This window comes from Anarrhichthys ocellatus, unplaced genomic scaffold, assembly GCF_004355925.1.
Source record: "Anarrhichthys ocellatus isolate YVR2014 unplaced genomic scaffold, GSC_Weel_1.0 scaffold57, whole genome shotgun sequence".
Classification (NCBI taxonomy): domain Eukaryota; kingdom Metazoa; phylum Chordata; class Actinopteri; order Perciformes; family Anarhichadidae; genus Anarrhichthys; species Anarrhichthys ocellatus.
The window spans coordinates 2,017,536-2,030,823 of record NW_022280087.1 but is presented as its reverse complement, the minus strand read 5'-3'; the positions used below and the strand labels follow the sequence as shown (position 1 = coordinate 2,030,823).

At 41.4% G+C, this 13,288-nt stretch overlaps 1 protein-coding gene across 13 annotated transcripts in view; it reads right to left on the bottom strand.

Moving 5' to 3' along the window:
* Positions 1–13,288, bottom strand: part of LOC116396618 (protein 4.1-like) — an 86,722-nt gene that overhangs the window by 47,457 nt on the left and 25,977 nt on the right. For 7 of the 13 annotated variants that reach the window (XR_004213612.1, XM_031871340.1, XM_031871345.1 and 4 more), the window contains exons 1-10: positions 10,952–11,263; positions 9,233–9,511; positions 6,757–6,861; positions 6,549–6,591; positions 6,372–6,447; positions 5,661–5,879; positions 5,122–5,209; positions 2,169–2,321; positions 1,929–2,026; positions 1,624–1,799 (exon numbers count right to left, since the gene is read on the bottom strand). Coding sequence is in view for 12 of the 13 variants with exons in the window: in XM_031871340.1 (XP_031727200.1) it covers positions 1,624–1,799; positions 1,929–2,026; positions 2,169–2,321; positions 5,122–5,209; positions 5,661–5,879; positions 6,372–6,447; positions 6,549–6,591; positions 6,757–6,861; positions 9,233–9,511; positions 10,952–11,263 (1,549 nt within the window). In the remaining variant the exon portion in view is untranslated. Of the gene's footprint in view, positions 1–1,623; positions 1,800–1,928; positions 2,027–2,168; positions 2,322–5,121; positions 5,210–5,660; positions 5,880–6,371; positions 6,448–6,548; positions 6,592–6,756; positions 6,862–9,232; positions 9,512–10,951; positions 11,272–13,288 lie in introns of those variants that run through there. The other 6 variants (XM_031871342.1, XM_031871341.1, XM_031871339.1 and 3 more) reach the window with 3 other exon arrangements.

Sequence of the window (13,288 nt, the reverse complement as noted above, 5' to 3'; positions counted from 1 at the left end):
ACTGAGGCTGTGAAAACACACATAGTGTTAGGGTAGACACTCACACACGGGAAGATTATTTATCACTTTATGACAAGTTAGAGTGATTTCAGTGAAAATAGGACTTATGCTGTCCTGTTTCATTGATCTCTAAAGACAAAACCGTGCTGTCAATCTGTTAACTAAATATGTAAGTGTTATTTACTTCTTTCATGAAGACTTACATTTTTTTAAGCATCATTCAAGACTGATATTGTGTAATATATCAGACTGAGCTGTAGTAAAGCTGATGGGCAGCAGTGCTTTACACCTGCACACAGTGACTAGCATGAGCCAAACAGCAACGTATAATAATAGGTGGCACCAGATGTGAGGCCATTAATGTAAATCTGCTTGAGTGCATGAATGTGTTGATTAACTCTGAAGGCATTTACAAGATAAAATTCAACAGATTATAAAATATCTTATCTACACCGCCAAGTGGAGAGGTAAAGGCTCAACAAAACCTCCTGTGGGATCATGGAAAGTGATGCCAAATTTCATGGTAATCAAGTCAGTAGCTGTTGTTCTGGATGAATGGCTGGTTAGAGCAGTGTCAGTGACGGAGCTGAAGGGATGGCAGTCTGACACTTTGGTTGGATTGCAATGAAGTCCTGTGGAGGTATTCATTCATATTCATGTTGCCCAAAGGATGAATCCTAATAACTTTGGTGATCCCCTGACCTTTTAACTAGCACCACCAGAAGCTCCATGTTCACTGTTATCACAGGTATTTTCACACTCTGGGATATGTCAATGATTAGCAGCAACATTCATTTTGATGCATTGCTATTTTTAGTACTATATATTAATCTTATTTTTCACTTTCATTTAGTATTTTTTAACCAACTTTAGTTCTGATCATAAATACCATATAGTCATTCCTTTTCAAAATGTTAACCCTTTAAATGGCACTTTTTGATATGATGCTGTTTTTAAATTTCAAAAAACTATTTTGAATTATTTTGTTTATCATAATGTACACATGCACACAAACACACACACACACACACACACACACACTCTTTCCGACATTCAGATATCAACACACAAGCGCTCTAGTTGTATACATTTGCTAAGTTGGCTTGCAGTGCTCCCTAATACAGCAGCGATGTCCCGCTTGGAAACTAGGAAAATAGCCCAAAACAAACATGAGAAAATGACTCAATGTGATACAAAACAGTAAAAACTACAACTTTGAAGCCAGGGCTCTAGAATGAAGGCCTGATATCATGCTGTAATGGCTCATGGTTTTCTCTTTAGGTCAAAGACACGTGAATCAGAGCAAATGAAAAGAAGCCATGAGAACCACTTGCTCTGGGCTAATATGCTCATGCAATCACACTTTCATGAAGGCAAACAAGTAAAGCCCGACAGAGATGCACACACCACACACATGTAGTTCCATAGCCTATACTGTAACTGTAACTCATTTACAGAAATGTTCTGAACCTAGGAGGTATATTCTATCGAATCTGAAGGCCTCAGGCCATGAGCGTATTTCTATCTCTCTTACTGCACAACCCCCCCCCCCCCCCCCCCCCCCCCCCACACACACACACACACACACACACACACACTCCTACAGCAGGTGCAACAGTGTACCTCCATCCAAGCTGCGAGAGTTCCTCTTGCTAGAGGAGCGCTGGAACAGAGGAGCTGGTCTGTCGATCAGAGAGCTTGCCTGTCTGGTCTCAGCCTGAGTCCGACCGCTGTAGCGAAACTTAGAGCCCAACGCCAGGAACGTCCTGGGAGTGGTGGCCATCTCAGTGGAAGTCAGCCTGCAGACAAAGATCACTGATACTGATCTTCCGATCTGACTCTGGGTCAGGCAGCGAACAAGCATATTTAGCGAAATGTCCACACTTAAACGTTGCACAGGCACGATAACAAAGTGACTTCAAGAATACCTGAAGAAGGTGTGATGTTCCACACACACTTTCCACAGCTTCTTGGCCGCCTTGTAATTGGGTAGTTTGAAGCCAATTGCACTCTCATAATGTTCCACCTGTTGAAACAAGAGAAATAAACCCGCTAAAAAGATGACTGATGAAATGATGTTCATGGTGTCATGGTTAAGGTGAGTTCAATGATAAATAAATAATGAACAACAGATTTTACAGGTGGATGGGTATGAAAACAGCCTGTACCTCTGACGGTCTTATTTTGATGAAGAAGCTGCTGCGTTTGTAGGAGACCTTGAGGACTTTGGGCCAGGGGAAACGGTTGATCCTCAGTTTATCTTTGTAAACCATCAGACCACTGGAGCAAACCCCCAGCATGATGTCAACACCATCCAGATCCTAACAGAGACACCCAGGGAGACAGAAAGATTCCCATTAACCAGACAATTCAGAAAGCCAAGACCTTCTGAGGGAGCCTGGAATGAACAACAAACATAAAGTAACATCTTGAGTTTCTGAAGGTGAGTTCCACCACAAGGCTTCTTCAGCCTCAGTCTGTTGGAGAGACAACCACCATTCCTCCTAATGATGATTTGATCGTGATGGTGCAGAGTGCTGTGTAAAGGGCGACGTACGTCATTGCAGGTTGACGTGAGTTTTATCACATCTCCTCACTGGATCAGCACATACTGGCTCCTCTCTTTCTGTCTATATCATGATTTAGCGTGTGCTATCGGCTTCAATTAACATGTGTCAAATCATGCGTTACCTTGCAACATGGGAGGTTCACACCTAAGCTGTTTGGTTTGACTCCTTCAGCCAGGTCCATGAAGACTGGTGCAGTGCCTTTGTGGTGTAAAAGCAAAGTACACCAACCACTTCATTTTGTGATAGTAAATGTGATTTTAGGTTCACACCATCTCTTGTTTTTAGAGACCCTGTGGTGGGTTGGCCCGTTTGATTCTGTTCATTTTGGCTGTCCATCAAACTCTGGTATGGACCAAAGAATTGGACCGAGACCACCTAAAAAGGTGAGTCTGGTGTGGTACAGGTCCAGTCTGCACTAATAATTCTCATAATTCAGGATTTTTTCTTGAGCTCTTAGATAATTAAACACATCAGTTAAAGTGCAGCATGACCTGTCCCTGTAGTGCTGATGATGCTGGATGATGTCACCAAAACTTTCCAATGAATGAGTAACCAATCAGTCCATATGACGTCATGCTTATTTCTGGGTTTGTTTGTGAAATGAACTGCACCAGAACTAAAAGGCAACAAAGGCTCCTCTTCTTTCTTGGTTCCTGGTCTGTTTTTATGCAGATCATAACACTATTTGGAGCTCATCAACTAAACCGTTCAGTATCCAGCCCCTTCATTTCAATTCATCAGATACAGATTTCTTATCTTCAGGCATTCTCACTTCCAGGTTTCTGCCTTATCAGCCAACTAAAAGTGATCACAGATCTGAAGAGAATCATTGAGTTGGTGCTATTTACAACTTAACTTTAGTTTTGACACTTGCAAATGTTGTAAGTTGATTTGATAAGGCTCGAAGAAGATTTTCTGTAAGCTGATTCAATACAGGATTTAGGTTCTATAAAATTCTATCAAAACCAAATTTAGCTTAAACATAATCATGTTATTGCTTTTCCAATTAATTGTAAATACTAATAAAGTCTGGCTTTGCAACAGGCCCCGCCCTGACGAATGATGACATTGTAATTTTTACACACATTTTACGTGTGAACGGTTTATTCTAAGACTCCCGCAAAGTGCTTCTAATAGTGGTGACCAGTACACACCATGCGTTTGAAATGTTTACTACTGTATAGTATGTACTACTACAAATGATAATCCATGTTAATCTTCAGCAGTTGTTTAATGATGCAGCTTCCTTGTACTGCTCACCATCATCCACAGAGGGGCAGTATATTCCGTAGCTCCATAGCGGGTTAAAACCCAGTTCTGACATAAACAGATTGACCTGATTTCAGCTGTGAAGCCTCACGAGTCACATGTCTCCTTGCTTTTCAGGCCAAGCATGCATGCTTCTCTGATGCATGACATTACAATACCAACAGACAAAGCAGCAAACACATGATATGTATTTCTTCTTTTTACATCTATGCTGCTTGTTGTGACGGAGAATTGAAAGGCTGATCAAGTGGATTGTGTCTTCTATTTGATCGATGACGGATACTTGGATCTAAAGGATGACCTGCTATAGTAAATGGACTGTACTTGTACAGCGCTTTTCTAGTATTCCAACCACTCAAAGCGCTCAAACACTACATGTTTATTCACCCATTTACATCCATTGTTTCCCATTCATTCAAGTGTCTTGCCCAAGGACACATCAACATGGACTAGTGGAGCTGGGGATCGAACTGCCGATCCTCTGATTGAAGGATGACCCTGCTCTACCACTGAGCCACAGTCATCCCTTCACCTGACTACTCGCCCCTCACTACTTACTATGCACTTTGTCAAGCATTTAGCAACTAATAGGGCGTAGGTTGGTGGGGACATATAGAAAGTGGGGGGTCTGGAGGTCCTCCCCCAGGAAACATTGATGTCAAACTTTCATTCTGGGGAAGTTTTCTGCATCCATTTATGGTGTAATGTCTATATTTATGTAAAGGCAAACACTAAGCTCAGTAAGGCTCTCAGGCATGCTGGATTGCTTTCAAATATCTATTGTCCAGATCAACTTATCTCCTTCTCTTCTTCAGCACACAAGATTGACTCTTCCTTCTGCTTTTGTCTTTTGTTTGGGAAGGAACCTCTTTAAATGTTAATGTGGCATCTATTCACCTCCATGATACATGAATTCATTTGAACTCATGTACTTTTATAGCTCATATCAGGCAGATTATGTTCAAAACTCTAAGCACACATAGTCATGCAATTTCAAGAAAAAGCCTACCTGCTCTCTAAAACCCTTGTGATCAGACATAAATCTCACTATTGTGTGTCTTATTGTCGACACAATTGTTCACCACCTCTGATAAAATGCAGGCTGGATCCACTTTATCATACCAGCAGTCTTTTTTTTGCTTGTGAGCCATAGCTATTCCATAAGAACCTTTAAATTGTAAAATATATAAGTCAATTAAAATATAAAATCGAACTACACTCAAAATATTGACAGGGACATTACCAATCATATGCAAACCTACATCCTACATCCTGTGCTCACCTTGGCCTGGTGGAGGTCCACTCCGTACATGGAGAGTTTCTTGGCATTCTCCAGGAACATCAGGTCTGCCTGGGCAGGACTCATTGACCTGCCACAACACCACATGGAAGATTTTATTGAATCACTCAAAGAAGTGCTTTTTTAGAAGAGCAGGGAAAGTGTATCTTCCCCTCATCTTCCCTTGTAATAGAGTTCAAGTGTAGTTCATACATAATACATTATTGGAGTTGGTTCTGTTGAGTGGAGTACTCAAAAGTTAAAGTGAGGTGTATTTACTCTAGCGCTATAATTTAGTACATATTCTTCATTATCACTTAGTAATTTCATTCATACGACTTTAAATACTTTAGAGGCAGGTGCACCATCATCATCAGTACTTTTATTCTCGATACTTAAGTGCACTTTGTAGACAATAGTTATGTACTTTTACTTATGTAACATTTTGAATACAGAGTTTGACTTGTATCATAATTGTTTTACGAATCCACTTAATTGGTGGATTGGGTCAAGAATATGGAACACCGAGGCAGAGTTCTGACCTGTATGTGCGGTGAAGCTCCATCATTTTGTCTTCCAGCTCCTTGGTCTGACCCTGGGCCATTTTCATATCCTTAGTGTATTCGTTGCTGTGAACCTCAGGGTCGTACTCGCCCAGCTCCGACTGCAGGGCGTAGGAGCCCAGCAGGGACAGGGTGACAAAGGAGCAGGGAAGGCGGCCCTGCAGGATGTCCTTCCGCAGCTGGAGACACAGGTAATACCTGCAATGCACAAAAATGGATAATATGGACTCTGTATGGGACTATAGATTCATAATATTGTAATACAATATGTTTGATTGAAAAGGCTTCATTGTGATCTTGTATTCAATCAGCTTGGAGGAACATGTCCAACATGTGTTTCAGCTCATGCCCAGCAAGCTAGAGCCACTGTTGCTGACTTCCAGAGTTTTAACACCAACGTGGGAACTTTTTATTTTAAACAAGGGTCAAATTTTGAGAAAAAATAAATATTAGCTTTGCATCATAGTTCATCGATTGTTTTAATGGCACTTACTGTCTTGGTTTGTTAATTATATGATCGGACCCCTGCATCATTATCCTTAAAAATCACAGAAATCTCTGAATACGCCATGTAATGTTTTCATAGCTTATCCTTATCCTCTCATCTGGAGAAATGAATCCGGCATTTGATACAATAAACTGATGTTTGCATGTAGTAATTGACAAAAACCACAGGGACCCATGTAGTACCTTGTTATGTCTTCAGACAGTTGGGCTGGGTCTGGTGGATAGAATTTCACATTAAAGGTGAAATTATAGTTGGTACCTTGAGAAAGAAAAGGAGAGTTTGATGAAAGAACTGTAAACATGGATTAGAAGCATGTGAATGAGAACAGATGATGCATTTGTGGGTAACGTTCCGCTCACCTTGTACCTGCCTGCGGATCTCCTTGGTTAGGTCCATCCAAGTCTGGTCAAAATAATGAAGGATGTAGCATGATATCATCAAACACTGCTCAGATTATTCTATTCAACACTGAGGGCCACAGGTTACTCTAACCATTAACGCCATTTACATATAAAGAGCTGCCCTCTTCTGATTGGGATTGTTGGAATACTACCCAATGATGCTCACCTTCATGGTGGCCATCTCAAAGATGACCAGGCCATAGTAGTCTTTCTCCAGCAGGTTGAGGTGGTCACAGACCTTCATGAAGAGCTCCTGACCTTTTGCGTGTTTCTGACACACACATGCATTCAGAGAACAAGACACTGAATCATTACAACTTGATATTTACATAAAGGACAATGTATTCAGTAATGTGCTGAACATGACCGAGCAGATGGTGAAAACAGCACAGAGGCTCAGGGGAGCGGTCGCTGTCCTACTGGACTGTTTGACAGCTGTCAGGCAGCTGAGGAGAGAACCCAAAACCCTGAGACATACTGGAATCACAAGGAGTCTTTCTTTCCAACTAAACATTAAACCATCTTTGACTGCTGGTTTTATGACAATGGAGGTATTCTGTTGAAGATCCATCAAGGCTTGTTGTTTGAGCTCTAATAGTTCACTATTCTCCTGTTTAAAATTTCAAGTGGTGGTCCATTTAGAATCAGACAAGAAGTTCCTCCAGGAGATCTGCAGAAAATAATTCCTGAGTAGATTGTGGACGAAAAGGGGGAGGTCTATCAGATTGGTGTTCATGAAAACGTTGCAGAGCTTTAGGTGTCAGTGATACCAGACAGAGAAGGAAAGCTGTGCTGTCAGTGATTTTATGCGATTCTTAACAGAGGTAGCTGTAGGAATGAAGGAGAAACTCCTCATCACTAATTGGTGTTGCACTGAGGTTAGTTAAATGCTTGAGGAGATATTTAATACTGATTGGTCATCCGTTGGGATTTGGGTTTGTAGGTGGCCTAAACAAACTTTCCAGTGGTTTTACATTTCCGTTGCAGTGCTTGCCGTCCAATGTATGTCATCTGATTCTGTATAGAAGGATTCCCGTTTGAGACGGGGATATGGTGGAAAGAGTCAGGATTATTTGGTTGTTGTAAATCTCTGCATGTAGGAAGGTGGCCTTTGCTGATTGCAGGATGGTTTTTAGGTTGTGATCAAGAATGGAGGTGTTCCATTGAGGCAATGTTTCCAAGATAAAAGATAATGAGGAAATGTTGGAATTGGGTGCCTTTGTGTTAGCTTTGTGTGTCTTTGTCCAGTGGAGGAGACAAGCTGAGTATTCTATTGATATGGGTCTAGAGGGACCTGGGGATAATGGTTGGATGGAGATAATTGTCACAGTATTTGTGAAGATATGGTTGTGTGTTGTTACCCCTTTCTTTCTTGAACCAGAAGCTGAAGTAATCCATGAATGGTTAGTGTAGGGACCAGTGGAGGTCTCCCAAGTCCAATTTCTTAGGTTCATCCACCACCCACTAAATGATTTCATCCTGTATATGAAACCTTCTCCTAGTCCATTTGATCATGTTTTGGGTTTGGAGAGTGAACTGATTTAGTCAGAACCCGAAGGATGACTTGTAGCCATTTAGAGGCATTACCACTCGAAGAGAGAGTCATGTTGATTTGGTGCTGCAGGACAAATAGTTCCAGAGAGCCATTTTGTCACCTCTGAAAATAGACAGGTGCTGCTTGGTTGGTCGGAGAACATTGGACATGCCACAAATGGGGGTGAGCCTGAAGTTAGTTAAAGAGAGTCTGAGTTAGACACTGGGTGTTTTCCAGTTCCTTTTGGGTTGCCATCTATCAGAACCTCGGTAAGGAAGTGGTATTAGCTGCCGCAAGGTAAGGCATGGGTGTATATAGTCTTGTTGAGTTTAAAGAACAATTTAATCAAGCTGTCCAGTGGATGTGAAGACTGCTACTTTGAAGCTTGTGATTTTCATAAAAAAAATCTTCAAGTCTCTGGTTAGCAGTTTTTATGCAATATTTGTGTATAACAGGGCCGCACTTAGCGATTTCTTTCATTATTGATTAATGTGCTGATTATTTTCTTTCGTTTATTCTATGAAACGTTACAAAATCATAAATCAATGCAGTTTCCCAGAATCCAAGGTACTGTTTTCAAATGTCTTGTTTGTCGTCAGAACAACAGTCCAGAAGCCAAAGATATTCCCTTACATGACAAGAAGAGGAGAAAGTTCTCACATTTCAGAAGCTGGAATCAGGAAATGTGGCATTTTTGCACAAAACATTACTCCAGAAATCGATTCGTTTATTAGCCAGTTGACAAAATGTTAATCAATTTAGCATTTTTAGGAATTGCTAAATCATTTTAAGTGATTATCAAAAAACAAAGGGGAAAGATTTTTGGATTCTAGCTTACCCAGTGTGAGCAGTTATAATAAAATGAATCATATGCTGCAGCCCAAATAAAACTGAACCGTACATGAAAATGAACCTGGTGTAAAACTGGATGCTGTATATGACCTGTGTATGACCATATTTATGACATGCTAATACTATGAAATTGATTTGCTCTGATACCTTCAATGAAAACCTGTGGCTGCATAAATTAAAATGAAATCATTTAACCATTTGAAATTTTACTTGTGTGCATAATGTATGAAAAAATAAAGATAGAAAAAACTCTTACATCCAGCTCACACTCATAGAGAGTGTCATCCAGCAGGGTGACTCTGATCTGCATGGTCTTGGGTCGGTGTGGAGCTCTGGGAGCTTTGGACTCCTCCTCTGTCATCTTCTCCTCCTCCTCTCTCTGACTGCCTCCTTCAGGGCCAGACTCCTTCTCCTCCTCCTTCTCCTTGTCCTTATCCTCCTTCTCCAGGGCAGCCTCCTCTATTTTCTCCTTGTCGTTGTCTTTGTCCTTTCCACCCTCCTCCTCTTCAGCTTCTTTGTTCTCTACCTGGACAGCCTGACAAGACACTTTATTACAAAGCAGTCTACACACTTAAAAATGTGTGTTCCTGTGAAACATTTAGTCTTGACATCCGCAGTTTTACCACTAAACACATCAATCTGTTGTCACTTTTTATGTTTTTGTCTTTGTATGAAGGGAATATTTACTCTTTACTTATTTATATTAATGCTCTGATGAGGCAATTGTATGTTCATGCAAAACCCAATAAACAACACATCTATCTGTTTACAATCGAGTTGAACTGCCATACATGCATATGTGTGCCTGAATTGTAATCTTAGCAATGATATGTCATGTTTGGCGTTCCTGTAACACTCGTTAACGGTATTTTAAATATGAGCTTTAAAATGTAGCATTCTGGTTTACTCTGAGAATACCATTAAGTGATAAGACATTTACTTTAAGCAAAAAAACTAATTTATTATTCAGTTAAAGGTTAAAGCTTCGCAAGCGACTTTTGCTCGCGCGAGAGTGAATTCTGCTCATGATGTAAAAGCACTCGTCAAAGTAAAATACGTGCACGGCTGTTTGATTTTCGCGCGTGCATGGATCTCATTTGCGCTCTCGGATTTTGACAGTGATTTGCCTTCATAGCAACCAGATCCGCGGGTGTTCCAGTTTAACGTTAATGAGTGACCGCGTGAACTGAACCGGAACACGGGGGGGCTGCATGTTTCATCACGTTATGTTTTTACCTCGTAAATCGCGATACTGACGAACGTTAAAAGTTCCGCATGCAGTGGCTGTCAGCCTTAACCCAGCAAGTCTGAACTGTAACGGAACATAATGTAATTTAAACTTTAACGGAGGGAAAGACGGTGTAGACATCTTAACGCTGATTGGCCAATACTCGACACGTCACATCAAAGATGTTCTATTGTGAAGATCAGGACATCAGCTTTTCTCCTCGTCTCACTCCAATCTGAGAAACGCTGGCTGGCCAGTTGACCCCCCCAAAACCGGATCTACACGATTCACGTGGATAATATATTTAGTCTTTTTACTACGCAGCCTGTGTAGCCACTCTGCTGCAGGTTTTCAGATCACATAAGTCTATTCAATCGGTTGTATTATATACAACAAACTTTTAGGATGTTCTGAACAATAATCTCTCACTATATTTTGAATCTATCATTCTTGCCAACTGTATTGATGAATAGTATAGCGAAACACTTTACATACACTGTAACAGCAAATACAAATGAAACGTCCTGTCATTCAATGCTTATTCTCTAATAAAGTCAAATAATGACTTCACTGTGAGAAGAGGGGGGCGAGCCTCCTCAGTGATGCAGCCTGAGAGAGAACAGAAACTGTCTCTCTCTCTCTCATGTCTGATGAAAGCATAAGTAAGCAATGTCTAATGAATGATAAGAAGTCATTCATCTAACAGAAAGATGTGTGAAGAGGGCTTCAGATGTACTGTAGACTGACCTGAGCCTCAGCACTGCTCACCGAGTGCTGGTCCAGGGCCACCTCTCCCTCGGTCCTCAGTTCAGGTTCAGGGTCAGCGATGGGGGCTTTAGCTTCTTCTTCTTCCTTGCCGTCCTTCTCTCCCGCCTCACTCTCACACTGCGAGCGCCTCTTCAGGAAGGAGGAGAAGAGGCGGGAGAGGCCTCGACCAGCAGAGTTGCGGTTGCGAGGCCGGAGCTGCTCCTTCTCCGGTGAGGGCGGTCTGGCGTCCTGGCCCGCTTCCTCCTGCTGCCTCGGCTTCTTCTGGTGACTCTCCGCCTCGTCTGTTGTCATGGTAACAGCTGTGGCGATAGAGGACAAAATACATTTAAAAAACAAAACAACAGAACAGCCCTGTGTACAAGCTAATCCAGATCAGACAAACCAAGAACATGTTCATACCAGGTGGAAATGAGCCTTTTACTGACATTATTATTATTATTATGGTGAAGGGTAAATGGATGTACTTGTTTAGTGCTTTTCTAGTCTTCCGACCACTCAAAGTGCTTTAACACTACATGTGTTAAAGCATTCACCCATTCACGCTCATTCATACACTGATGACGGGGGCTACCATGCAAGGTGTCACCTGCCCATCAGGACTAACTAACATTTATACCCATTCATACAATGATTATTATTATGATTATTGTTATTACTATTATTGTTGTTGTTGTTGTTGTTGTTGTTATTATTATTATCCATGAACATGCCAATTGGTTGTTGTTTCAAGAGTTTAGCTGCTGGGCACAACATGTCTCCTACTTCACTGAAAAGACTTTTGTGTGTGTGTGTGTGTGTGTGTGTGTGTGTGTGTGTGTGTGTGTGTGTGTGTGTGTGCGTGTGTGTGTGTGTACTGGAGGCATCACATCTGTGTGGCACAGTCCAAACACTGGACCACGATCAGCTTTTAAACCATTTGTGATGTCACAAAGTCCTGCTCGTACACACACATATTAAACTGAGATTCAAGGTAAGCACAGACAAACATTCCCGATTCAGCAGATCATCAGCCTTCTAGTGTCAAACTGCATGGTGTGAAAGAAACACAGTTTTTGAGTGGTTCTTTGGTATCAAGCAGGCCAGTCAATGAGCTGGAGCCACTGTGCAGACAGCAGTCATACAGGTAAATGTTCCCTGTATACTATATTTCACAAAAGCTAAATCCTTTCAGCAGCGTCTCTCCTGTCCTGTGTTGTCTTGAGTGCACGTTATCCTTCTCAAATCTTTCATACAAGTGTTTATTGAAACACATCCAGCTAAGGATGACATCCATAATTGAAATAAATGTCAAAACAACTGCCTTCATTGAAAAAGCCCATCTAAATATAATTAAAAGACGTGGAATGAATGGATACAATTGCCTTCGTCCAATCACACTAGTGTCTCTACTGCCACAAGGTTTAAAACTACTGTCTCACTTTTACTTGGTGCTAATGGCAACACGTAACCCCAGGACTGCTGGGATTCTCACCATCTGCTAAAACACGCTTTTCTGCTTGTCATGACCCATCATCCCCTCATAGCAGCAACAGGACCTGGCTTGTGGTTAATGTGACCATATGAGAGCCGTCTGCTCACATTTATATAAAGCCTGCACACACCCACATCATGACAGTGAAGGTGGACAGCTGCAAAAGCTCAACTCAGCAGACAGAAATGTGGGAGAAAAGAGAGGTGGTCACTGATTCATGCAGCTGTTAGGAAAATGTTATCCATATTGGCAGTAATATTAAACTGGAGTCCAGGTTCTGATAACGACAATGGGTTTTTGGATCTCTTGTTCATGAAAGCTGCTGGACAGTGGTGGGAAGTAAAATACTACTTCATTTGAAAGATTGTATTTTCTGCTGTTTCATATTTCTACTTTAGTTTATTTCAGAGAGTAATATTTTACTGATTTACAAATATTTTATTTTACTGTTTGAAGGGTGCCTTCTGCAGGATAATGACCCAAAACACAGCTAAAAACACCCAAGAATGGCTCAGAGCAAAACATTGGACTCTTCTGAAGTGGCCTTCTATGAGCCCTGATCTGAATCCTGTTGAACATCTGGGGAAGGAGCTGAAACATGCAGTCTGGAGGAGGCACCCTTCAAACCTGAGACAGCTGGAGCCGTTTGCTCACGAGGAGTGGGCCACAATACCTGTCGACAAGTGCAGAAGTCTCATTGAGAGTTACAGAAATCACTTGATTGCAGTGATTGCCTCAAAAGGTTGTGCAACAAAATATTAAGTTGCGGGTACCGTCATTTTTGTCCAGGCCATTTTCATTAGTTTGTTTTTTTAATGATTCTGTTGAACCACAATTCAAAAGCA